Raw genomic sequence first — 26,769 nt, 5'->3', positions numbered from 1 at the left:
CGTTCTTCCCTCGCTGGGGTTTGCGAGTGAGCTTGTTCCTTTTGGTTCCCGCCGTGAGCTGGAATTATACTCCGCCATGTCAACACCCCCTCTTGAACGTCCTCGCTGCCCTTCCAGTCCCCTAGCGCCTCAGACCTCACCCTCGTGCTCAAAGCCCTCCATAGCCTCGCCCCCCTCCCTATCTCTGTAACCTCCTCCAGCCCTACAACCCTCCCCAGAACTCTCCGATTCTCGTTCCCCACTCCCTTCGCCCTACCATTGGCAGCCACCTAGGCCCCAGGCACTACAATTCCCTCCCCGAGCTCCTCCTTGAAGCCCCACCTTCTTTGACCAAGATTTTGGACCCCCCCCCCACCCCCTCTCCTAATCTCGCCTCCTTTGGCTTTTCTGTCTGTTTTTCCTCTTGCCTCTGCGAAAACCCATTGGGATCTTTTTTTTTTGTAAGGTTGAAGCCATTCTATGAATGCAAGTTGGTGTTATGCTTGAGCAATTAGGGGCTGAATTTGGGGACGTTTTTGTACTCTAGGCCCAGGCCCAAGTCCAGCCCAGGGCTAGGCCCACTAGGAATTCATGCCTGATCGACACCCAGCAGATACAGGAAACTCTCGCACGGAACCCAGTATCTCTGACCCGCTCCCTCAGGGTCGCCAACTCTGATCGGATCGTTTGCCCGGGCGGCTTCTCCGCATGACCTTCCCCCCCTCCCGCCACTGGGGCCGAGCATCCAATAATGGCGGCCGCAATTCCCCACGATCCTCCGCGCCCCAGAAACCGCTCTATCCACCGCCTGGTCTCGCCGCAGCGCGCGCCCCGGGGGAGGGGACCCCGGGTACGCCGGGGTCGGAGCGAAACCGGGCCCGTAGGAAACGTCCCCGTGGGTTCTCCGGAGTGTCCGGGAGGTTAGTCTCTCGTTCCGGGAGATTCCGGGACAATCCTGGGAGGGGTGGGGACGTGAGGCGGTGGGGGACAATCCTACCAACAACCCCCTCTCCCCACCAACGCCCAGCTCCGTTGGTACATTCCCCGCTTAAGCGTCGTTACGCAGCAGAAAACTTGTCATTCTAAATCTGCGGTGTCCGGGGAACCTGATAGTTGCAGTTCTGAATCCTCCCAAGATCTTCCCCACCCCCCCCCCCCCCGTCTGTCTGACGGCTATAAAAAGAATAAAGCATATTCATTAAACACAAACTTGGCATCTGAAAAGAAAAATAACTTCAGTTCCTGTGCCAGAGACACCCAAAGCAGACAGAAATTCAGACGCCGTAAACAGTAATTAATGGGAGTATTTGCATAATTATAATTTATGTTAAAATATGGATCTTTGTCATTTGCCCTGCCCCAAATTAAAAGATAATCCTTGTTTTTTTTTTAATTGCTGTTTATAACTTGATCATTCCCCTCCTCTTACTCCTTAAAAAGTTCACCGGTAAGTGCGGAGCGGGGCGCGTCAACATCTCAGGCCAATAACGTTACGACTGGGCTCAGAGTGCGGCTCGAGCCCACTGACTCCCGGGTGAGGCGTCCAGCGGGTAGCAGACTCTCGCCTCTGAGTCAGAAGGTGGAGGCTTCGAGTCCCCGCTCCAGAGACCCGAGCTCACAATCCCGGCCGGCGCCAGTACTGAGGGAGCGCCGCGCTGTCGGAGGTGCCGTCTTTCGGATGAGACGTTAAACCGAGGCCTGCCTCCTCTCAGGGCGCCCCGAAAGCGCTTTACAGCCAATGAAATACTTCTGAAGGGTAGTCACTGATATAACGCGGCAGCCAATTTGCGCACAGCAAGATCCCACGAACCAGCAACGTGATTGTGATTTTTTTTTTGGTGATGTTGGTTGAGGGATAAATATCGGCCCCAGGACAACGGGGGAGAACGTCGATGGAGAGAAGGAAATGGAGGCAGGCGAGAAAGGGCAGGACAGGAACACAACATCAGGAGGAAGTGTTGGTGAAGGAATGGTGCGTGGGCAGTTTTGTGGAGAAGCTGGTTTAACCCGTCAGCATCGGGGAATTCAGCTCTCGCCAATAGTGACTAGGCAGTCTGCAGTTTCTGTTTGAAGTCTAGTGGCCACTGAGCAGCACGGACCAAGGGCTCCCCGGGGGCAAACTGACAAATAAACCATACAGGGGGTGAAATCTGGTCTCGGGGGAATAGCACAAAACGGACCATAGCGAAACGACAGCCCGTCTGGAAAGGAAAATGGCCCGTTTTACGCTAAACCCCACCCCAATATCAGTTTTGATGAAAACGAGAGCCATTTCGAGGTGAACAGACTGGAAGTTTGACCGATTACCTGAGATGATGGAATCCTACAGCACAGAAGGAGGCCATTCGGCCCATCGGGCCCGTGCCGCCTCTTTGGAAGAGCTATCCAATTCGTCCCACTGCTTCCCCTCCCACTCCCCCTGCTCTTTCCCCCCCCCCCCCCGTAGCCCTGCAAATTTTTCCCCTTCAAGTATTTATCCAATTCCCTTTTGAAAGAATCTGCTTCCACTCCCACCCCCCCTCCCTTTTCCGGCTGATCATTCCGCACAGAAGGGGAGTGAGAACCACCAGCTGGTGGGAGGGTGTAATTGCAACGTGACGTTTACATAGGAAAATCCTATTGCAAATGCGGCCAGAGGAATTTATGATGGCAAAAAAGTTGATTACTAGATGTGAACAGGGGTAATATTGTTAAACGGGCAGTTAGGAGTAAGAAGGGAAGGGGAGGGAGAGCAATTTTCAGGATCTTGGTTTGTGAGGCTCAGTGGGTGTCTTCAGAGGGTGGTGAACCTGTGGAATTCTCTACCACAGAAGGCTGTGGAGGCCAAGTCACTGAATATATTTAAGAAGGAGCTAGATAGATTTCTAGACACAAAAGGCCTCAAGGGGTATGGGGAGAGAGCGGGAATATGGTATTGAGATAGAGGATCAGCCATGATCATATTGAATGGCGGAGCAGGCTCGAAGGGCCGAATGGCCTACTCCTGCTCCTATTTTCTATGCGCCACAGCAAACCGTGCAGTTACAGACAGCAGGGAGAACGTTTTTGTCATTGTTCACTCTCGGGGTGCGGGCCAGGCCGCCATTTTATTGCCCATTCCTCGTTGCCCCTTGAGAAGGAGGTGGCGGGCTGCCTTCTTGAACCACTGCAGTCCCGCACGGTGAAGGTGGGAATTCCAGGATGAAGGGAAAGCAATGGTGCCAATGTGATAACGCGTTTCCTTAGCTGTAGTGATCGGTACCACATGCCCAACCTCAAAATCTCAAGGCTTGTGATTTATCACATGCCACAGTGCATTCCAGTCGAAATTCAGGCGACAAGCCTGGCTGGTATTGAAAGATGTGAAATATTGAGGGTGTAGTCGCATGTTAAGGGCAATGATCTAATCACATTTAGACTTCTGTTTTTTTTTTAAGAAAGAAATTCTGAGATGCTTCGGCTAGGGTCATCTCCTGTGGCCCTGACATCTCCCATTCACCGTGACCAAAACTATGCCAAGAATTGGGGTAAAATTCCACTGCTGGCATCTCCATTCCTCTCCTGATGCCACTGGCTGTTGCTGGAGTGCCCTGGGCCCCTCATCCAAGCGGCTTAGTGAATGTCAGCTATTCGAGTGTGGGAGGCATTACGGCTGACTCTGGTCTCACTCAGCTTACACACACACGCACAGGAACAGGAGGAGGCCAATCAGCCCCTCGAGCCTCTCGTGCCCGCCATTCGATCAGACCCAGTTACCCGCCTTGGTTCCGTAATCTTTAATACCCTCACCCAACAAAAAACCATCTCATTCTTGAAATTTCCAATTGACCCCCGGCCTCAACAGCTTTTTGGGGGGGGGGGGGGGAGAGAGTTCCAGATTTCCACTCCCCTTTGTGTGAAGAAGTGCTTCCTGACATCACCCCTGGCTCTAATTTTAAGGTTCTGCCCCCTTGTTCTGGACTCCCCCCACCAGAGGAAATAGTTTCTCTCTATCGACCCCTATCAAATCATCTTAAACCCCTCGATTAGATCACCCCTTAATCTTCTAAACTCGAGGGAATACAAGTCTGTGCAACCTGTCCTCGTAATTTAACCCTTGAAGCCCCCACACAAATTCCAGCAAAGGCGGGGGAAGTCACTGGATGGAGATCGGGGCAAGAATGGAAGCTGTGTGCACACTGCTCGTGTGTTAGTCGGTGGTGTATTGGGCACTGAGTGTTTAGCGATTGTCACGATACAGGCCCAGAAGCCTGCCTCCTCGCCTGCGACCGGTGCCCCACTCTGGGTTCCTCCTCTCTGCCCCCCTCAGCTGCAGGTTGTGACCCAAACTGGGTTACGGAGAAAGAGCAAGGATGTTCATTTACATAGCATCTTTCTTGCCCCATTGAGGGAGGAGTGCTGGCCCCAGGACACCGGGGAGAACCCCCCTGCTCTTCTTCCAGTAGTGGCCGTGGGATCTTTTACGTCCACCTGAGAGGGCAGAATGGGCCCTCGGTTTAACGTCTCATCCGAAAGTCGGCATCTCCGACAGTGCAGCACTCCCTCAGTACTGGCACCGGGGAGTGTCGGCCTGGATTATGGGCTCAAGTCTCTGGAGTGGGGCTCGAACCCACGACCTTCTGATTCTCCAAAGCCTCGCCACCATCTGCAAGTCAGGAGTGTGATGGAATACTCTCCACTTATCTGGATGAGAGCAGCTCCAACAACACTCGAGAAGCTCGACACCATCCAGGACAAAGCAGCCCGCTTGATTGGCACCTCATCCACCACCCTAAACATTCACTCCCTCCACCACCGGCGCACCGTGGCTGCAGTGTGGACCATCCACAGGATGCACTGCAGCAACTCGCCAAGGCTTCTTCGACAGCACCTCCCAAACCCGCCACCTCTACCACCTAGAAGGACAAGAGCAGCAGGCACATGGGAACAACACCACCTGCACGTTCCCCTCCGAGTCACACCCCATCCCGACTTGGAAATATATCGGCCGTTCCTTCATTGTCGCTGGGTTCGACGATGAAGGAACGGCCGATATATTTCCAAGTCGGGATGGTGTGTGACTTGGAGGGGAACGTGCAGGTGGTGTTGTTCCCATGTACCTGCTGCTCTTGTCCTTCTAGGTGGTAGAGGTCGCGGGTTTGGGAGGTGCTGTCGAAGAAGCCTTGGCGAGTTGCTGCAGTGCATCCTGTGGATGGTACACACTGCAGCCACAGTGCGCCTGTGGTGAAGGGAGTGAATGTTTTGGGTGGTGGATGGGGTGCCAATCAAGCAGGCTGCTTTGTCCTGGATGGTGTCGAGCTTCTTGAGTGTTGTTGGAGCTGCACTCATCCAGGCAAGTGGAGAGTATTCCATCACACTCCTGACTTGTGCCTTGTAAATGGTGGAAAGGCTTTGGGGAGTCAGGAGGTGAGTCACTCGCCGCAGAATACCCAGCCTCTGACCTGCTCTCGTAGCCACAGTATTTATATGGCTGGTCCAGTTAAGTTTCTGGTCAATGGTGACCCCCAGGATGTTGATGGTGGGGGATTCGGCGATGGTAATGCCATTGAATGTCATGGGGAGGTGGTTAGACTCTCTCTTGTTGGAGATGGTCAATGCCTGGCACTTATCTGGCGCGAATGTTACTTGCCACTTATCAGCCCAAGCCTGGATGTTGTCCAGGTCTTGCTGCATGCGGGCTTGGACTGCTTCATTATTTGAGGGGTTGCGAATGGAACTGAACATTGTGCAATCATCAGCGAACATCCCCATTTCTGACCTTATGATGGAGGGAAGGTCATTGATGAAGCTGAAGTACCTCAAAATGAGTTATGAAGAGGTCTTTAGCATTCTTTCTTCATATGGCACCTTTCGGTTTCCCATAAAAATCCCCCTCCAAACTGAAAGAGAACAAGGAAATGCGGCTGTGAATGACAGAATTAATCCTCACACCTGCTAGGCCCTTGATCAACTGACTGCCTCAGCTCATCTGCTGCTGAAACTCTCATCCGTGCCGTTGTTACCTCCAGGCTCGACTATTCCAATGCTCTCCTGGCCGGCCTCCCATCTTCCACCCGCCGTAAACTCCAGCTCATCCAAAACTCTGCCCCCCGTATCCTATCTCGCAGCGAGTCCCGTTCACCATCACCCGCCCTGTGCTCGCCGACCTACACTGGCCCCCGGTCTGGCAACGACCTCGATTTTAAAATTCTCATCCTCCTTTTCAAATCCCTCTACGTCCTTTTCCCCGATCTCTGTAAGCTCCTCCAGCCCCTACAACCCCTCCGAGATCTCTGCGCCCCTCCGATTCCGGCCTCTTGCGCATCCCCCATTTCCATCGCTCCACCATTGGCGGCCGTGCCTTCAGCCGCCTGGGCCCTAAGCTCTGGAATTCCCTCCCTAAACCTCTCCGCCTCTCTCTCCTCCTTTAAGACGCTCCTTAAAACCTACCTCTTTGACCGAGCTTTTGGTCACCTGTCCTAATATCTCCTTATGTGGCTCGGTGTCAAATTTAATTTGATAATCGCTCCCGTGAGGCGCCTTGGGACGTTTTACTGCGTTAAAGGTGCTGGATAAAGGCAGGTTGTTATCCGTTGTGAGTCTACTGCTGTCTCTCCCACTAAAGCCCCATGTGTTCCAGCAGCCTCTCTCCCCAGGCCCGAGTAGCAGCTCATTCCCCCCTCCCCCTCCTACAGGTAACCGCGTGACAGATTGGGAAGAGGGGGGTTGGGGAGGGAGGAGGATGAAAATATTTGCCTGTGAAATAGAATCTGGCGTGAGATCAAAATGTGGCTTCAAAAGACAAATTCCCATCACCTTGATCTCGCACCTGGCATCAGTACAATGACAAACACAATGGGCCTTCTTCATTTCTTTGTTTCCCACGTCCTTTGAAACATGATCACTTGTTCTCTCTTTTTCTGCAGCGGTGGGACTTCACGGACGAGGAGAATCATATTTTCTCGTCACATAATTACGCCCCCGCCCTTCTCCGTTGACTCTCAACGGGAGGGGGTGGGGCCTGCTCCCATAGTTACCCCTCTGGTCAGAGACTTGAGCCCGTAAACCAGGCCGACGCTCCCCGCGCCGGTACTGAGGGAGCGCCGCGCTGTCGGAGGTGCCGTCTTTCGGATGAGACGTTAAACCGAGGGCCCCGTCCGCCCCTCTCGGCGAGCGATCCCGCGGCCGCTATTTGACGAAGAGCAGGGGGGGGAGCCCCGGGCAATAATTATCACTGGGACGGACGATCTGCTCGTTATCCTATTTCTGTCCGTGGGAGCTTGCTGTGCGCAAATTGGCTGCCGCGTTTCCCACATTACAACAGTGGCCGCGCTTCAAACAAGGGCTTCATTGGCTGGGACGTCCCGAGGACGTGAAAGGCGCGATAGAAATGCGAGCTCTCTCTTTCTGGTGCCTCACCCGGAGGGGCCGTTCGCAAGATGTCGAACCTCAGGCCCTCACCCAATGCGCAAACGCACGGGGTGCTGGGGGGGGGGAAGGGTCTCGGCCTACGTGACCAGGAGCGGGGTTGACGTTGCCGAGGCCTACTGAGATCAGGTAACTCAGTGCAGGCCAGCGACGGAGCGCGCGCCTTCCCTCACCACAGTCGTTACGCCTCAGAAGGACTGAAACACATTTTCACATATTAATTAAAACTATCCTTAAGGAGAACCGGTTTTAACTTGACTTCTTTGTTCTCCGTTGCTAAGGAACGGAAAACATGGGGTTTTTTTTTTCTCTCACGTAACTAATGGAGGCAGAACGTACAATGGGCTGGCCGGGCCTCTCCTAGATACCAGCGGCCTGACACTAATAAATCCTCACAACTATGCAAGAATTCTGTCGTACTTTGTGTTCTTAGGTCGAGGTCTACATTCACTGAGGGAAAATTTTCGCCATTGGAAGATCTCGATTTTCCCTCCTCTCTCGGCCCGCAAACGAGAGGAGGAGAATTTGAAACCAATGTCTCTGCTTGGGGAATGATATTACCCCCCCCCCCTGTGTTTCTTTTTTATTTACTTTAAGAGGGATACTTCTTCCGATGCGAAAAAAAACAAGACGAATGTTTATTTCCCTTAGTCATTAAATGACCTGATAAAAATCGTATTCTTGGAAGGCGGGAGATTACGAGTTACTGAAAATGAGAAACAGGAATTCTCTGGGCTGTTATCTTGCATCTAACAACAACAGTCCTAGAATGTTCCGGAACAGAAACAGGCCGCTCAGCCCGTCAAGCCTGTGCTAGCATTTTCCTCCACTCTCATTTATATAGCGCCTTTAACGTAGTGAAACGTCCCCGAGGCGCTTCACAGGAGCGATTATCAAACAGAATCTGACACCGAGCCACATAAGGAGATATTAGGACTGGTGACCAAAAGCTCGGTCAAAGAGGGAGGTTTTAAGGAGCGTCTTAAAGGAGGAGAGAGAGGCGGAGAGGTTTAGGGAGGGAATTCCAGAGCTTAGGGCCTAGGCGGCCGATGGTGGAGCGATGGAAATCGGGGGATGGGCAAGTGGCCAGAATTGGGGGAGCGCAGAGATCTCGGAGGGTTGTAGGGGCTGGAGGAGGTTACGGAGATAGGGAGGTGGGGAGGGCGAGACCATGGAGGGGATTTGAAGACGAGGATGAGAATTTTTAAAATCGAGGGGTTCCCGGAGCCCGGGAGCCAATGGAGGTCAGCGAGCACAGCGGGGGTGATGGGTGAACGGGACTCGGTGCGAGTTAGGGATACGGGGGGGGGCAGCAGAGTTTTGGATGAGCTGAAGTTTACGGAGGGTGGGGGATGGGAGGCCGGCCAGGAGAGGGTTGGAATAGTCGGAGTCTGTCTCTTGCTCGTTCCCCGTGGCCTTTAAAACTCCCAATTTTCTAAAAGATTTACGAGCAGGAGCGATCAATCACTCTGAACCTTATCGTAACCCTCCATCAGGTCACCCCCTACCCCTCCAGTCAAAACAGCCAAACTTCTCATGTCTCTCTTCCCCGGTAACAATGAATCTCTGCTGCAGCTTTTCCATCGTTGCAACGTGTGTTTAGGGATGTTTCTCAGAGGTGGTAAGGCCCTGCTTAAATTTGAGCTGTCAGCCGTGGCTCAGAGTAGAACCACTCTCGCCCCTGAGTCAGAATATCGTGGGGTCGAGCCCCCACTCCAGAGGCTTTGAGCCTCGAAATCCACTCCCGGCGCCGGTACTGAGGGAGCGCTGCGCTGTCGGAGGTGCCGTCTTTCGGATGAGACGTTAAACCGAGGGCCCCTCTCAGATGGACGTAAAAGATCCCACGGCCACCATTGGGAGAAGAGCAGGGGGGGGGAGTTCTCCCCGGTGTCCTGGGGCCGATATTTATCCCTCGACCAACATCACTTAAAAAAAAAACCCAGATGATCCGGTCATTATCTCGTTGCTGTTTGTGGGATCTTGCTGTGCGCAAATTGGCTGCTGCGATTCCCTACATTACAACAGCGACCGCACTTCAAAAAAAATATTTCATTGGCCGTGAAGGGCTTCGCGACATCCTGAAGGTGGTGAAAGGCGCTATATAAATGCAAGTTCTTTAACGTATGGCGACACCCCCATCTGGTGGTGTCGAACGGCATTGCAAAAACTAAACCTCTGTATGTTCTTGATCTCTGGGGAACATAAGACACCATTACAGATACCGGGCTCACTGAATTGATCTGTCCAGCCACTGAGTCGCGCGGATCGGGGAGGTTGCAGTTTGGCTTGCTGATTACAGCCTGGGTGGAGGTTTGGGGTTGATCGAGCTGGCATCGGGCACCCCCTGGGTTAGAGAAGGAGGCAGAGCTCCTGATTGGTATTCAACTCTCCCTTTGCTAACTTTCCACCACCACCGCTCCCTCGGTACTGGCACGGAGGCTGGAGCTCTCGGCTCGAGTTCTGGAGCGGGGGCTCGAACCCACGACCTTCTGACTCAGAGGCGAGAGAGAGTGCTGCCCTTCTAGCGGGGAGGTCTCCCCGGTGTCCTGGGGCCGATATTTATCCCTTAGCCAATAGCAATAATAAAAAAAACCCCAGATGATCTGGGTCATTTATCACATCGCTGTTTGTGGGATCTTGCTGTGCGCAAATTGGCCGCCGCGTTTCCTACATTACAACGGTGACCGCGCTTCAGAAAAAAAGTACTTCGTTGGCTGTAAAGCGCTTTGGGACGTCCTGAAAGTGCGATAGAAATGCAAGTCTTTCTTTTGATTCGCAAGCACCAAAAGAAGCTTCTGGAACGAGTCGGGAGTATTGGTTGCAGTGCTTCCCGACATTTGCCTGGTGTTCAGAGTGCGGCGGAGGTCCGAGTGGCGGAGGTCCGTGAGGCGGAGGTCCGTGAGGCGGAGGTCCGTGAGGCGGAGGTCCGAGTGGCGGAGGTCCGAGTGGCGGAGGTCCGTGAGGCGGAGGTCCGTGAGGCGGAGGTCCGTGAGGCGGAGGTCCGAGTGGCGGAGGTCCGTGAGGCGGAGGTCCGAGTGGCGGAGGTCCGTGAGGCGGAGGTCCGTGTGGCGGAGGTCCGAGTGGCGGAGGTCCGTGTGGCGGAGGTCCGAGTGGCGGAGGTCCGTGGGGCGGAGGTCCGAGTGGCGGAGGTCCGTGTGGCGGAGGTCCACGTGTGGGAGGTCCGAGTGGCGGAGGTCCACGTGTGGGAGGTCCGAGTGGCGGAGGTCCGTGAGACGGAGGTCCGAGTGGTGGAGGTCCGTGGGGCGGAGGTCCGTGGGGCGGAGGTCCGTGGGGCGGAGGTCCACGTGTGGGAGGTCCGAGTGGCGGAGGTCCGTGTGGCGGAGGTCCACGTGTGGGAGGTCCGAGTGGCGGAGGTCCGTGTGGCGGAGGACCGTGAGGCGGAGGTCCGAGTGGCGGAGGTCCGTGTGGCGGAGGTCCGTGTGGCGGAGGTCCGTGTGGCGGAGGTCCACGTGTGGGAGGTCCGAGTGGCGGAGGTCCGTGTGGCGGAGGTCCACGTGTGGGAGGTCCGAGTGGCGGAGGTCCGTGGGGCGGAGGTCCGAGTGGCGGAGGTCCGTGTGGCGGAGGTCCACGTGTGGGAGGTCCGAGTGGCGGAGGTCCGTGTGGCGGAGGTCCACGTGTGGGAGGTCCGAGTGGCGGAGGTCCGTGTGGCGGAGGTCCACGTGTGGGAGGTCCGAGTGGCGGAGGTCCGTGGGGCGGAGGTCCGAGTGGCGGAGGTCCGAGTGGCGGAGGTCCGAGTGGCGGAGGTCCACGTGTGGGGGAGGTCCGTGGGGCGGAGGTCCGTGGGGCGGAGGTCCACGTGTGGGGGAGGTCCGTGTGGGGGAGGTCCGTGTGGGGGAGGTCCGTGAGGCGGAGGTCCGTGTGGCGGAGGCCTGCGTCACTCTGGGTCTGTGCGATCGGCTCCCTTCCCCAATCTGTGGGCGAGACGAGCATCAACCTCAGCGAATGGAAACCGAAAGTGCACCAGCAATTTGCGAGAATGGAAAGGGTCCCACCGACAGATCGGTTCGTCCCGTGCGACGCTGGGCCGTGCAGCACAAGGAGATCCCAATTTTGAATCCCACACCCCCATCTCCGAGTTAACGCTGTGCGTGCGTGTCTATGTACGTGCACGAGTGTGTGTGTATCATAGAAAGGTCACAGCACAGAAGGAGGCCGCTCGGCCCATCGAGTCCGTGCCGGCTCTACGCACGAGCATGAGGGTATGTGTGCGTGTGCATGATGTTCAAAGGTTGCATGCCATTGGTAGATTGTGGGTGTGTATAAATGGCTGCTCCTTTGAACAGAACATGGGGACGAGATCGATGGGCCGCTTTTGGGTGATTCATAACCGGCTACATCGCAAGCACTAATCGGAACAGAAAAGGCCCATGGGCCTGACAGATCAGGCTATTTTCGACAGATCAACCCTCTCTTAGACCCACCTTCAGGCCATATCCCTCAATCCCTTTGATCGCCGGTATCAGTGAGTGCCTCTCGCTCACCTCTGTGTCAGAAGGTCGTGGGTTCGAGCCCCACTCCTGAGCCAGCGATCCAGTCCGACACGCCCAGCGCCAGTACCGAGGGAGCGCTGCACTGTCGGAGGTGCCGTCTTTCGGACGAGGCGTTAAACCGAGGCCCTGTCTGCCCGGACGTAAAAGATCCCATGGCCGCTGTCTTGAGGAAGAGCAGGGGAGTTACATACGAAAATGAGAGGCAGGAAAAGGCCAGCGGGTCCATCAAGACTGCCCCCGCGCCATGATGGTTGGAGCATCACAACCAGACATCTCATCCCTCCCCACGTAATCTCCTGGGAGAGGCAAAAGGCCAGAGGAATAACCCAGGGTCAATAAAGGAAAAGATTCCCTGGAAAATTCCCCTCTAACCCCCTCAGGCGATCGAAACAAGTCCAGGAGATCACACGGACTGAGTGTTATCTATAAAGACACTTAACTTCTCTATATGGTGCGATTTCTGCCCCAGTCAGTAACCGGTCCAGCACCCTCTTGAAGGCAGAGAGTCAGCACACAACACACTAGCTGGTAACGCAGTCCAGAGGCTCACTGCTCTCTGGTAAAAGACCTGCTCGACACCCAGTCTATTCCTACTCTTCCATAGTCTAAACTGGTGTCCCCTGTTCCTTCCCAAACTGGAATAATCTATCAATAGGGAAGCTATCCAGCCCTTTAATTATTTTATAGGCCTCAATCAAATCACCTCTAAATTTACACTGCTCCAAAGTAAATAGGCCAAGATCCTTGAGCTACCTGAGAAGCTCAGTTTCTTTAAACTAGGAATCATTCTTGCAGCTCTTCTCTGGACCTTTTCCAAGGCCATTATATCACCCACCATGTAGGAGGACCAAAACTGGGCTCAGTACTCCAGGTGCAGTTTGACTTGCGACCTGTACAGTGTCAAAATGGAGATTTATACTGAGTGGTTCTATTAATACAACCCAATAGCCTGTTAGCTAATATATATGTCAAAAAACAGATTATACGCTCATTTATCTCATTGTTGTTTGTGGGATCTTGCTGTGCCTAAGTTAGCGGCCGCGTTTCCTACATTACAACGGTGACCGCGCTCCAAAAGTACGTCATTTGGCTGCGAAGCGCTTTGGGACGGCCTGAGGTCGTGAAAGGCGCTGTAGAAATGCAAGTTCTTTCTTCCTTATCCAGTGACGTGTGCCGGAAAGCGCACGCTCGGGCGTGTGGGGTGTGTGGGGAGAAGACGACAGGACACGATAGGCGGGGGGGGGGGGGGGGGGGGGTTGGCCGAGATGCCCCACCCAGTCGAATAGCCCTTGGCGCGGGCTCGCAGGTGCGGAACGACCGCTGCGGCGAGGCTGACCGTCCATCCAACCCAGAAGTGTTTTTTGTTTTGTTAAGGGGCCGGGGGGGGGGGGGGGGGAGGGGGGGGGAAGAGCCACACAGAGCTAGAATAGAAATGGAGGCTTCCCCCAGAATGGCCAGCGATCGATGCACTCCGCGGGTCGATTGGTCGCGCCTGGCCGTTGCTAAGGTGGGGGAGGGGCGGCCCAGGCGCGATCAGTGGAGCCCGAGCGAATCGATAAGCCGCCGAGGATGAGCCTGGCGCAGAACCGGCCGTCGCGGAAAAATGCCGGCAACCGCATGTCGAGGCTGCTGGACGCGGAGGAGGAGGACGATTTCTACAAGACCACTTACGGAGGCTTCCAGGAGGTGAAACGGGCGCCCGCGACCGCCATCTTTTTAAGCCGGAGAGCGACGGTCGTTCGGGGAAGGCGGCAACCTAACTTGCTAGTGAGGGGAGGGGGGGCGGGATTTGGGGGAAGTCCCGCCCCCTCATCTGTGCTCCGATTGGCGGAGTTGCGTGCCACTCATCGGAATGCTGGTTTTCTATTGGCCGCGGGGGGTGTCACTCATGGCCGGGGCGTGCGGGCCAACCTATCTTTACTATGGACATCTTTTATGTCCCTGGGTCCATTGAACAGGGGACTCGGTTCACATTTATAGTGTTAATTAACTCAATACTACAATTACATCGCCCACACTTTGCCAATTAAAGGTTTTACATTAGTATTTTGTTCCTACATTAAAATAAAATGCAAATCTTTCATGTAATTAAAATTATTCCATAAAATCTAATTGATTTGCTTGGAATTTTACATTTGGCCCAACTGGTCTATGCTCCACACAAACCTCCTCCCTCCCCTTCTTCGTCTCACTCCATCAGCAAATTCCTTTTTCCCTCCAGCTTCCCCTTAAATCCATCTGCGCTATTCCCCTCAATGGTTCCACATTCCCACCACTCTCTGGGTAAAGAAGTTTCTCCTGAATTCCCGATTGGATTTATTAGTGACTCTCTTATATTTATGACTCCCGAGCTTTGGTCTCCTCCCACAAGTGGACATGATGTGGAGATGCCGGTGATGGACTGGGGTGGACAAATGTAAGGAATCTTACAACACCAGGTTATAGTCCAACAGTTTTATTTGAAAATCACAAGCTTTCGGAGGCTTTCTCCTTCGTCAGGTGAAGTGACGAAAGAGAAAGCCTCTGAAAGCTTGCGATTTTCAAATAAAACTGTTGGACTATAACCTGGTGTTGTAAGATTCCTTACATTTCCACAAGGGGAAACATCTTCTCTACGTCTACCCTTTCGTAATCTTAAATTCCTCGATCAGGTCCCCCCTCAGCCTTCTCTTTTCTAGAGAAAAGAGCCCCAGCCTTTCCTGATAGTTGTAAGCTTTCAGTTCTGGTATCATCCTTGTAAAGATTTAGATATTAAATTCTAATATATTAAAAATCTCTTCTGCCAACTGTTTCCATTCTAAGTTCTTAAGCCCACATTTATAATGGAGACGGCCTATGTAAACTTGTCACATTGTAATTATACCCTCCCGCCATTGGGGGCACAATGCCATCTCTTGGGGGGGTGGGGTTAGGGAATAATTACCTTAGGAGTAGTTTACATAGGCAGTTTATATTATAAATGCAGATATAGGCATTCATAATGGCAATACAAAGATAAGGACAGAATGGGAACTGAATTATGTTTGCCCACCCTGGTCGATTTATCCACTGCTCTCTAGTCCTTTTTCAGCCGCAGACAACATCTCAGTTAATTTAGTTTTTTTTACATTAATTGAGTATTTAAAAAGGTAATCTCAAGATATCCAAAAGCACAGTGGAGTCAGGGTTGACTGATGCTGACTTAAGAACAGGAGGAGGCCATTTAGCCCCTCGAATGTTCTGCCATCCAGTTAGATCATGGCTGATCCAACTCCATTCACCCGCCTTTGCTCCATAATCCTGATACCCTTACCCAACAAAAATCTTATTGACCTCAGTCTTAAAAGCTCCAATTGTCCCCAGCATCCACAGCATTTTGGGGGAGAGAGTTCCAGATTTCCAAGGTCCAAATCCCACTCCAGAGACTCAAACGACATAATCCAGGCTGACACTCCCGGTGCCAGTACTGAGGAGGTGCCGCCTTTCAGATCAGACGTTAAACCGAGGGCCCCGTCTGCCCCTCTCAGGTGGACGTAAAAGATCCCACGGCCACTATTGGAGGAAGAGCAGGGGGGAGTTCTCCCCGGTGTCCTGGGGCCAATATTTATCCCTCAACCAACATCGCTAAAAAAACCCCAGATGATCTGGTTATTATCTCATTGCTGTTTGTGGGATCTTGCTGTGCGCAAATTGGCTGCTGCGTTTCCAACATTACAACAGTGACTACACTTCAAAAGTACTTAATTGGCTGTAAAGCGCTTTGGGACGTCCTGAGGTGGTGAAAGGCGCGATAGAAATGCGAGATCTTTTTTAACAGCGTGCGCAGTCCATTGCTGGGAATTCCCTCCCGTAGGACTTGGGGTAAAATTCCCAGAGCCGGCCGCAACTACCCGAGACTTTTATCTTCAATCGATTTTTTTTTTTTTTTTGCTTCTTTTTCTTCACCCCCTAAATCCGACGGGCCGCTAACTTGATCTGCGTTTTGGCCTGCCAGGAATCCGGAGACGATGAATACAACACGGACCAGTCGGAGAGCGAGGACGAGGTGGATTCGGACTTTGACATTGACGAGGGCGAGGAGCCGACCAGCGATCAGGAGGACGACGAGCCGAAGAGAAAGCGTCGAGTCATCACTAAAGTGTACAAGGCAAGGGGGCCTTCGGAAATCTGCCGGGGTTAAAAGTGCGGGTTTGTTCCGCGCGCACTGGAGCTTGGCGGCCACACTTAGTACAAGTGTGACAAGCCAACCAATGCATCGGATTCCTCTCCCCATCTGTTCAACCCCCACTTTCCACTCCCCCACCCCTATATCCGGGTCACCACCCCCTCCGGGTCTTCTGCCTCCCTCTCCTGGCGAGGCTGACCCGTTCCGGGCACCTGTGCTTGGCCCGCTCTCGCGCGAGGAATAGTGAGCTGCCGGCCGGCTGCTCGACTAAGGGGGGCGTCGCGGCCGACCCGTTGTCCTCTCACCGACCTCCGACCACCGCGCCCGCTTTCCGGCGGCGGTTGCCGGGCGACGGTCGGGGTTGGGGGAAACCCTGGTTGGTTTCCACCCACCCACCCACCGTTGCTAGCCCAGGGTACGCCTCTTAGTAACCGCTGAGATGTCATTCTCCTCCCCCCCCCTCTTTTTTTTTTGCAGGAACCCGTCAAGTCGGCCAGACCCAGACCCAAAGCCAAAAAGCCTGCAGCGGCCACCAGTGGCATCGAGAAGCTGAAGGTGGAGAAAGGAGACATCGCGGAGCAGCAGGACGAGTTCGGAGAGTGTAAGGACGCGAATCGGGCGCCCTGCCCTCTTTACCAAGTAGAGCGAGACAGCGCAGGGGGTAGTAGATGTGCAACTGTGACAGGAGTGAATCATTACAGCACAGAAACAGGCCATTCGGCCCAACTGGTCCGTGCTGGTGTTTACGCTCCACACGAGCCTCCTCCCTCCCTACTTCATCTCACCCTCTCCCCCTATCCTTCTATTCCTTTCTCCCTCATGTACTTCCCCTTAAATCCATCTACACTATTCCCCTCAACCACTCCATGTGGGAGCAAGTTCCACATTCTCACCACTCTCTGGGTAAAGAAGTTTCTCCTGAATTCCCTATTGGATTTATTAGTGACTCTCTTATATTTATGGCCCCCTAGTTCTGGTCTCCCTCACAAGTGGAAACATCTTCTCTGCGTCTACCCTATCGAGACCCTTTCATAATTTTAAAGACCTCTATCAGGTCACCCCTCAGCCTTCTGTTTTCCAGAGAAAAGAGCCCCAGTCTGTTCAGCCTTTCCTGATAGTTGTGACAGTGATCAGGTTTACAATCCTGTCAATCTGCAAACAGTGCTGTATGTTTCGATACGTTTTTATTTTGTCCCGGTGCCAGCACTGAGGGAGCGCCGCACTGTCGGAGGTGCCGTCTTTCAGATGAGATGTTAAACCGAGGTGGACGTAAAAGATCCCACGGCCACTATTGGAAGAAGAGCAGGGGGGAGTTCTCCCCGGTGTCCTGGGGCCGATATTTATCCCTCGACCAACATCACTAAAAAAAACGGATTAACTGGTCATTATCAGATTGCTGTTTGTGGGATCTTGCTGTGCGCATAGTGGGGAGAGGGACGCAGCTACCCGTGGAACCCGTACCAAAGTGGGAGTCAGCGCCTTCCGGAGAGTTCCAGAGAGAAGGAAGGAGCATGTCCCCTTGTGCAGAAGTTTGGGCGCCTGTCTCCGCGAGGCTGACTTATCGTTCCTCTCCTGCGTTTCCAGGCGGCCGCAAGTCCGTGCGCCAGTCAACGACAGAGCACACCCGCCTGACCTACCTGCGGGTGCAGGAGCGCCAAGTGCAGCCCCGGCGGCTGCGGAAGGCCCCGCACGCCGAGACCCGCCAGCTGACGCAGGACGAGCTATTGGCAGAAGCCAAGATTACGGAAGAAATTAACCTTCGCGCTCTGGGTAAGCAGGAGACTGGCCCATCGATGCCTGTAACACGAGCAGCCATTACAAAATCTTCAGTCTGCACGCACTCCCGTTATAAATGAACTATGCCCGTATTTATAATGGTAATTTCCTATGTAAACGTGTCACGTTGTAATTACATCCTCCTGCCAACAGGTGGCAGTCTTGTATGTGAGTCAGGTCCTCCCTGTTGCTGGTCCAGCTTCTCTGATCGAGTTGGACCAGCGGCATTGTAGCGCGTTCCTGTCAGCTACAGTGTTCAAAATGGCAGCCTTCCCTCTCGATTTAAAATGGCAGCTTTCCCTCGCACTGTGCCAGAGGTGAAGGGTCAGCCTGTGACCCGCTGTGCCAGAGGTGAAGGGTCGGCCTGTAACGCACTGTGCCAGAGGTGAAGGGTCGGCCTGTAACGCACTGTGCCAGAGGTGAAGGGTCGGCCTGTAACGCACTGTGCCAGAGGTGAAGGGTCGGCCTGTAACGAACTGTGCCAGAGGTGAAGGGTCGGCCTGTAACGCACTGTGCCAGAGGTGAAGGGTTGGCCTGTAACGCACTGTGCCAGAGGTGAAGGGTCGGCCTGTAACGCACTGTGCCAGAGGTGAAGGGTCGGCCTGTAACGCACTGTGCCAGAGGTGAAGGGTCGGCCTGTAACCCACTGTGCCAGAGGTGAAGGGTCGGCCTGTAACGCACTGTGCCAGAGGTGAAGGGTCGGCCTGTAACGCACTGTGCCAGAGGTGAAGGGTCGGCCTGTAACCCACTGTGCCATCCAGTTCCCTCCACCTTGGCAAAACCTTTCTCGATAGAGACAAATCTGTGTGTCCGCCGGTCTGATTCTGGATCGTCTTGTTCCGCAGAGAACTACGAGCGATTGGAGGCAGACAAGAAGAAGCAGGTGTTAAAGAAACGGAAGTGCGTGGGACCAATGATTCGCTATCACTCTGTGACGATGCCCCTGATCACCGAGATTAGCGTGAAGGAGGAGAATGTGGACGTGGAAGAGTGAGTGAGGAATCTCGAGGGGGAGTGAGGAATCTTGGGGGAGGGGGAGTGAGGAATCTCGGGGAGTGAGGAATCTCAGGGGGAGGGGGAGTGAGGAATCTCGAGGGGGAGTGAGGAATCTCGAGGGGGAGTGAGGAATCTCGGGGGAGGGGGAGTGAGGAATCTCGGGGAGTGAGGAATCTCAGGGGGAGGGGGAGTGAGGAATCTCGAGGGGGAGTGAGGAATCTCGGGGAGTGAGGAATCTCAGGGGGAGGGGGAGTGAGGAATCTCGGGGGGGGGGGAGTGAGGAATCTCGGGGGGAGTGAGGAATCTCAGGGGGAAGGGGGAGTGAGGAATCTCGGGGGAGGGGGAGTGAGGAATCTCGGGGGGAGTGAGGAATCTCGGGGGAGTGAGGAATCTCGGGGGAGGGGGAGTGAGGAATCTCGGGGAGGGGGAGTGAGGAATCTCGGGGGAGGGGGAGTGAGGAATCTCGGGGGGAGTGAGGAATCTCGGGGGGAGTGAGGAATCTCGGGGAAGGGGGAGTGAGGAATCTCAGGGGGAAGGGGGAGTGAGGAATCTCGGGGGAGGGGGAGTGAGGAATCTCGGGGGGAGGGGGAGTGAGGAATATCGGGGGGAGTGAGGAATATCGGGGGGAGTGAGGAATCTCGGGGGGAGTGAGGAATCTCGGGGGGAGGGGGAGTGAGGAATCTCGGGGGGAGTGAGGAATCTCGGGGGGAGTGAGGAATCTCGGGGGGAGTGAGGAATCTCGGGGGGAGTGAGGAATCTCGGGGGGAGTGAGGAATCTCGGGGGAAGGGGGAGTGAGGAAGCTCGGGGAGAAGGGGGAGTGAGGAATCTCGGGGGAAGGGGGAGTGAGGAATCTCGGGGGGAAGGGGGAGTGAGGAATCTCGGGGGAAGTGAAGAATCTCGGGGGGAAGGGGGAGTGAGGAATCTCGGGGGGAGGGGGAGTGAGGAATCTCGGGGGAAGGGTGAGTGAGGAATCTCGGGGGAAGGGGGAGTGAGGAATCTCGGGGGAAGGGGGAGTGAGGAATCTCGGGGGGAAGGTGGAGTGAGGAACCTCGGGGAGGGGGAGTGAGGAATATCGGGGGAAGCGGGAGTGAGGAATCTCAGGGGGAGTGGGAGTGAGGAATCTCGGGGGAAGGGGGAGTGAGGAATCTCGGGGGAGTGAGGAATCTCGGGGGGAAGGGGGAGTGAGGAATCTCGGGGGGAAGGGGGAGTGAGGAATCTCAGGGGGAAGGGGGAGTGAGGAATCTCGGGGGGAGGGGGAGTGAGGAATCTCAGGTGGGAGGGGGAGTGAGGAATCTCAGGTGGGAGGGGGAGTGAGGAATCTCAGGGGGAAGGGGGAGTGAGGAATCTCGGGGGAAGGGGGAGTGAGGAATCTCGGGGGGAGTGAGGAATCTCGGGGGAAGGGGGAGTGAGGAATCTCGGGGGGAGTGAGGAATCTCGGGGGGAAGGGGGAGTGAGGAATCTCGGGGAGGGGGGGTGAGGAATCTCAGGGGGAAGGGGGAGTGAGGAATCTCGGGGGGAGGGGGAGTGAGGAATCTCAGGTGGGAGGGGGAGTGAGGAATCTCAGGGGGAAGGGGGAGTGAGGAATCTCGGGGGAAGGGGGAGTGAGGAATCTCGGGGGAAGGGGGAGTGAGGAATCTCGGGGGGAGTGAGGAATCTCGGGGGGAGTGAGGAATCTCGGGGGGAGTGAGGAATCTCGGGGAGGGGGAGTGAGGAATCTCAGGGGGAAGGGGGAGTGAGGAATCTCAGGGGGAGGGGGAGTGAGGAATCTCAGGGGGAAGGGGGAGTGAGGAATCTCAGGGGGAAGGGGGAGTGAGGAATCTCAAGGGGAAGGGGGAGTGAGGAATCTCGGGGGGAGTGAGGAATCTCAGGGGGAGGGGGAGTGAGGAATCTTGGGGAAGGGGGAGTGAGGAATCTCAGGGGGAAGGGGGAGTGAGGAATCTCGGGGGGAGTGAGGAATCTCGGGGGGAGTGAGGAATCACGGGGGGAGTGAGGAATCTCAGGGGGAGGGGGAGTGAGGAATCTCAGGGGGAAGGAGGAGTGAGGAATCTCAGGGGGAGTGAGGAATCTCAGGGGGAGGGGGAGTGAGGAATCTCAGGGGGAAGGGGGAGTGAGGAATCTCAGGGGGAAGGGGGAGTGAGGAATCTCGGGGGGAGGGGGAGTGAGGAATCTCGGGGAGAGTGAGGAATCTCGGGGGAAGGGGGAGTGAGGAATCTTGGGAGGGGGAGTGAGGAATCTCGGGGGGAGGGGGAGTGAGGAATCTCAGGGGGAAGGGGGAGTGAGGAATCTCAGGGGGAAGGGGGAGTGAGGAATCTCGGGGGGAAGGGGGAGTGAGGAATCTCGGGGGAAGAGGGAGTGAGGAATCTCGGGGAGTGAGGAATCTCGGGGCACACAGGAACAGGAGTAGGTCATTCAGCCCCTCAAGCCTGTTCTGCCATTAAATCAGATCATGGCTGATCTGTATCTTAACCCCATTTTCCCGCCTTGGTTCCATCACCCTTAATACCCAACAAAAATTGATCAGTCTCGGTTTTGAAATTTCCAATTGACCCCCGGCCTCAACAGCGTTTTGGGGGGAGAGAGTTCCAGATTCCCACTCCCCTTTGTGTGAGGAAGTGCTTCCTGACATCACCCCTGAACGGCCCGGCTCTAATTTTAAGGTTCTGCCCCCTTGTTCTGGACTCCCCCCGACCAGAGGAAATAGTTTCTCTCTATCGACCCTATCAAATCCTTTAATCATCTTAAACACCTCGATTAGATCACCCCTTAATCTTCTACACTCGAGGGAATACAAGCCCAGTCTGTGCAACCTGTCCTCGTAATTTAACCCTTTTAGCCCCGGTATCATTCTGGTGAATCTGCACTGCACCCCCTCCAAGGCCGATCTATCCTTCCCGAGGTGCGGTGCCCAGAACTGATCTCCTGGGCAGCCACAGCCTAGATTGTCAGCGCACCCCCTCACGGAGACACTGTTGTATTTGTGGCCTGTGGATTTCTTCCACTGCCTCGAAACAACGGGAGTTCGAAGTCTTGCCTTGTTCTTGGGCTGAAACGTCCTCGGTGTTTGCCAGACGCAACCACTTTGAGATCTCCTGTTCGCATAGCCAGCGATCCCACTGTCGGGGGTTACTGATCTAGCACTGTCGGAGGGGCCGTCTTTTCGATGAGACGTTAAACCAAGGGCCCCGTCTGCCCCTCTCAGGCGGACGTAAAAGATCCCACGGGCCACTATTGGAAGAAGAGCAGGGGGGAGTTCTCCCCGGTGTCCTGGGGCCCGATATTCACCCCTCGACCAACATCACTAAAAAACAGATTATCTGGGTCATTTATCACATTGCTGTTTGTGGGATCTTGCTGTGTGCAAATTGGCTGCCTCGTTTCCTACATTACAACAGTGACTACACTTCAAGTGCTGGAAAGCACTTCAGGACATCCTGAGGTCGTGAAAGGCGCTATATAAATGCAAGTTCTTTCTTGTACCAGGATGATAGAGAGATGGTCATTTCTCGACCTGCATAGGAACAGGAGGAGGCCATTCAGCCCCTCGAGCCTGTTACATTGAAACAGGAGGAGGCCACTCATCCCCTCGAGTCTGTTACATTGAAACAGGAGGAGGCCACTCAGCCCCTCGAGTCTGTTACATTGAAACAGGAGGAGGCCACTCAGCCCCTCGAGTCTGTTACATTGAAACAGGAGGAGGCCACTCAGCCCCTCGAGTCTGTTACATAGGAACAGGAGGAGGCCATTCAGCCCCTCGAGTCTGTTACATAGGAACAGGAGGAGGCCGCACAGCCCCTTGAGCCTGTTACTTGGGAACAGGAGGAGGCCACTCAGCCCCTCGAGCCTGTTACATAGGAACAGGAGGAGGCCACTCAGCCCCTCGAGCCTGTTACATAGGAACAGGAGGAGGCCACTCAGCCCCTCGAGCCTGTTACATAGGAACAGGAGGAGGCCACTCAGCCCCTCGAGCCTGTTACATAGGAACAGGAGGACGCCACTCAGCCCCTCGAGCCTGTTACATAAGAACAGGAGGAGGCCATTCAGCCCCTCGAGCCTGTTACCTATGAACAGGAGGAGGCCATTCAGCCCCTCGAGCCTGTTACCTATGAACAGGAGGAGGCCATTCAGCCCCTCGAGTCTGTTACATAGGAACAGGAGGAGGCCATTCAGCCCCTCGAGTCTGTTACATAGGAATAGGAGGAGGCCATTCAGCCCCTCGAGCCTGTTACATAGGAACAGGAGGAGGCCGCTCAGCCCCTCGAGCCTGTTACATAGGAACAGGAGGAGGCCACTCAGCCCCTCGAACCTGTTACATAGAAACAGGAGGAGGCCATTCAGCCCCTCGAGCCTGTTCCGCCATTCAATTAGATCATGGCTGATCTGTATCTTAACTCCATTTACCCGCCTTGGTTCCCGAACCCTTAATACCCTCAGCCAACAAAAATCGATCAATCTCAGGTTTGAAAGTCATTCCCATGTTGCTATTTGGGGGTCCGGGGTGGTGGGGGGAGAGAAGCAAATCAGTAAGCTTTCCCGTTTCTTTCTTCCCTCCCTCCCTCCGCCAGATTGGACCACGAGCCTCAGCCGGTAGCCGAGGCGCCGCAGCTGGCCGTGTTGGCGCCCGTGGGCAGATGCCTGCGCAACTTTGTCACCTTCAGCGACGACGCCACCTTCGAGAGCTCCTTCCCCCGGCCCAGGCCGCCCAAGGTGCCAGCCAGGGAGCTGTGCCCGGTCACCCACAAGCCGGCCCTCTACCGCGACCCCATCACCGACATCCCTTACGCCAACGTGCGAGCCTTCAAGATCATCCGCGAGGCCTACAAGAAGTACATCACCGCCCACGGGCTGCCCAACGCCCCTGGCAGCGCCCAGACTGACCCTGCCGCCACCGCCACCCGCACCCGGCAGAAAATCATCATCAAACAGGCCGTGCCGCCCACCTGAGGCGCTCGCCGTGCCCGGGGGGGGGGGGGGAGGGAGGGGAGGTGGGGGGGGCATGGGGCAGGGGGACTGTGCCTTTAAGGGAAGGAAGACTGACTCTGGAAAAGGAGCTGGGGGTGACTTCCCGGCCCGGACGGACGCGACGGGAATGCGGGATCTCCTCTACCCGCTGACAGACATGCATTGGGTTCCAGGCTTCTCGCCAGCCGGTTGCCAAGGGCCCAGGGTTCACGGGCCGCCCTCGTTTGGTGCGAGGCTGAGAGACCGCAGGATGGCTGGTGTGGGAAACGGAACAGTGGGGCCAATCAGCAATTTGGCACCAGGAAACGTCATTGAGACAGTGTAGAGGGAGCTTTACTCTGTATCTAACCCTGTACCTGCCCTGGGAGTGTTTAATGGGACAGTGTAGAGGGAGCTTTACTCTGTATCTAACCCTGTACCTGCCCTGGGAGTGTTTGACGGGACAGTGTAGAGGGAGCTTTACTCTGTATCTAACCCTGTACCTGCCCTGGGAGTGTTTGATGGGACAGTGTAGAGGGAGCTTTACTCTGTATCTAACCCTGTACCTGCCCTGGGAGTGTTTGACGGGACAGTGTAGAGGGAGCTTTACTCTGTATCTAACCCTGTACCTGCCCTGGGAGTGTTTGATGGGACAGTGTAGAGGGAGCTTTACTCTGTATCTAACCCTGTACCTGCCCTGGGAGTGTTTGACGGGACAGTGTAGAGGGAGCTTTACTCTGTAACTAACCCTGTACCTGCCCTGGGAGTGTTTGATGGGACATTGTGTCTGAACTGAAAAGTGACTCATATTGATGACTTTTTTTTAAAAAAAGTTAAAAATAAAAAATATATAAAAATCAGAGCTGTCCAGATAAGAACTAGAACATTTTTGTACATAAATATATTTTGTAACCAACCTGTGATGGTGTCACTGTGGTTTCTGTGAAGTGTAATAGTGAGTGTGTGGAGCCTTCATCTGACACCAACCTGAACTGAGAGAAACATCCAGTGATACGATTCTACAGTCTGCCCATTGACACCAGGCCTGTGTCTGCAGGGAGCATTTCAGAAACTGAAGCCGTATAATTCTCATCCTCCTGTTCAAACCCTCTCCGTGGCCTCGCGCCCCCCCCATCTCTGTAACCTCCTCCAACCCTCCGAGATCTCCGCGCTCCTCCAATTCCGGCCTCTTGCGCGCGTCCCCCGATTTCCATCGTCCCGCCATTGGCGGCCGTGCCTTCTGCCGCCCGGGCCCTAAGCTCTGGAATTCCCTCCCTAAACCTCTCCGCCTCTCTCTCCTCCTTTTAAGACGCTCCTTAAAACCTCCCTCTTCGGCCAAGCTTTTGGTCACCTGTCCTAATATCTCCTTATGTGGCTCGGTGTCAAATTTTGTCTGATTTACGCTCCCGTGAAGGGCCTTGGGGACGTTAAAGGCGCTATATAATGAAAGTCGTATCTGAGTAAGACAGACCGGCTTCCAGCAGAAGGGCTCATGCCCCTTGCAGTGCCATGGGACAGTCAGCAGGTGGCACAGTTGCACCACAATGAACAATGCCACACAGCCATTTGCTCCAGGAATTCTGAAGTGCAGAGAGGCAGTCCCAACAGGACAGGCAACGTATATTGGGGACTGGGTGAGGCAGTGAGACACTGCCCTTTCGCCTCTGGGGCCTCAAATCCAGCCCAACAACACCTTGCATTTATCCAGCGCCTTTAACGTAGTAAGAAGTCGCAGGAGAGATTATCAAACAGAACTTGAGACCGAGCCGCGTAAGGAGACATTAGGACAGGTTGGTCAAAGAGGGAGGTTTTAAGGAGCGTCTTAAAGGAGGAGAGAGAGGCGGAGAGGTTTAGGGAGGGAATTCCAGAGCTTAGGGCCCAGGCGGCTGAAGGCGCGGCCGCCAACGGCGGAGCGATGGGAAATCGGGGGACGCGCAAGAGGCCGGAATCGGAGGAGCGCAGAGATCTCGGAGGGTTGTAGGGGCTGGAGGAGGTTACAGAGATAGGGAGAGGGGGGGCCACGGAGGGAATTGAACGAGAATTTTAAAATCGAGGCGTTGCCGGACCGGGAGCCGATGTAGGTCCAGCGAGCACAGGGTGGGTGATGGGTGAACGGGACTGGGCGCGAGTTAGGATACGGGGGCAGCAGATGAGCTGGAGCTTACGGAGGGTGGGAGGCGGGATGAAGATTTTTCCCCGCTCCTGGGCGTTTCCGACGGTGCAGCACTCCCTCGGTGGAATGCCAGCCTGCCTGGTGTGCCGAAGTCCTGGGGTGGGATTCGAACCTGCGACTCTGTTGGGGGCCAGAGACGGTGGGAGTGGAGTACCGACTGAGCCCAATAGAGGGCAGGATGGCAAAAGGTGAGGCCGACCAGACGGAGAGATGGGTTTCGGGTGAGGATTCATGAGCTGATCTGACAACGGTGGATTTGAAAGAAATTAATTCTCGGGGATGTGGGCATTTATTGCTCATCCCCTAATTGCCCCTTGAGAAGGTGGTGGTGAGCCGCCTTCTTGAACCGCTGCAGTCCGTGTGGTGAAGGTTCTCCCACAGTGCTGTTAGGAAGGGAGTTCCAGGATTTTGACCCAGCGACGATGAAGGATCGGCCGATATATTTCCAAGTCGGGATGGTGTGTGACTTGGAGGGGAACGTGCAGGTGGTGTTGTTCCCATGTGCCTGCTGCCCTTGTCCTTCTAGGTAGTAGAGGTCGCGGGTTTGCTGTCGAAGAAGCCTTGGCGAGTTGCTACAGTTCATCCTGTGGATGGTACACACTGCAGCCACGGTGCGCCGGTGGTGAAGGGAGTGAATGTTTAGGGCGGTGGAGGGGGTGCCGATCGAGCGGGCTGCTTTGCCCTGGATGGTGTCGAGCTTCTCGAGTGTTGTGGGAGCTGCACTCATCCAGGCGAGCGGGAGAGCGGGGTAGGGCGTGAGGTGGAGGAACTGGGGTCGTGAGCAGGGTCAAAGGGAGGGTTCAATTTCCGTAGCAATAGGGAGGAGCGCGGCTGTGGAGAGATTTGCAAAGGAGGAGTTTGATCT

General features: G+C 55.0%; 1 protein-coding gene and 1 long non-coding RNA gene across 2 annotated transcripts in view; one reads left to right on the top strand and one right to left on the bottom strand.

The window, feature by feature from the left end:
- The window catches only part of LOC137306657 (uncharacterized), a 48,396-nt gene extending 34,776 nt beyond the window's left edge, over positions 1–13,620 (bottom strand). The window contains exon 1 of the long non-coding RNA XR_010958920.1: positions 13,548–13,620. This is a non-coding gene — a long non-coding RNA (uncharacterized lncRNA). The remainder of the gene's footprint in view (positions 1–13,547) is intronic.
- vps72b (vacuolar protein sorting 72 homolog b) lies at positions 13,395–24,591 on the top strand. Its single transcript, XM_067976000.1, has 6 exons — positions 13,395–13,562; positions 15,850–16,002; positions 16,498–16,621; positions 17,605–17,790; positions 18,642–18,786; positions 23,356–24,591. The coding sequence occupies exons 1-6, from the start codon at positions 13,446–13,448 to the stop codon at positions 23,732–23,734; spliced, it is 1,104 nt and encodes a 367-aa protein (XP_067832101.1). The 5' UTR covers positions 13,395–13,445; the 3' UTR covers positions 23,735–24,591.
- The last annotated feature ends 2,178 nt before the right edge of the window (positions 24,592–26,769 follow it).

Source organism: Heptranchias perlo, chromosome 44 (genome assembly GCF_035084215.1).
Source record: "Heptranchias perlo isolate sHepPer1 chromosome 44, sHepPer1.hap1, whole genome shotgun sequence".
Taxonomy (NCBI): domain Eukaryota; kingdom Metazoa; phylum Chordata; class Chondrichthyes; order Hexanchiformes; family Hexanchidae; genus Heptranchias; species Heptranchias perlo.
The sequence above is the reverse complement of the archived record's forward strand: the minus strand, read 5'-3'. Positions and strand labels throughout refer to the sequence as shown.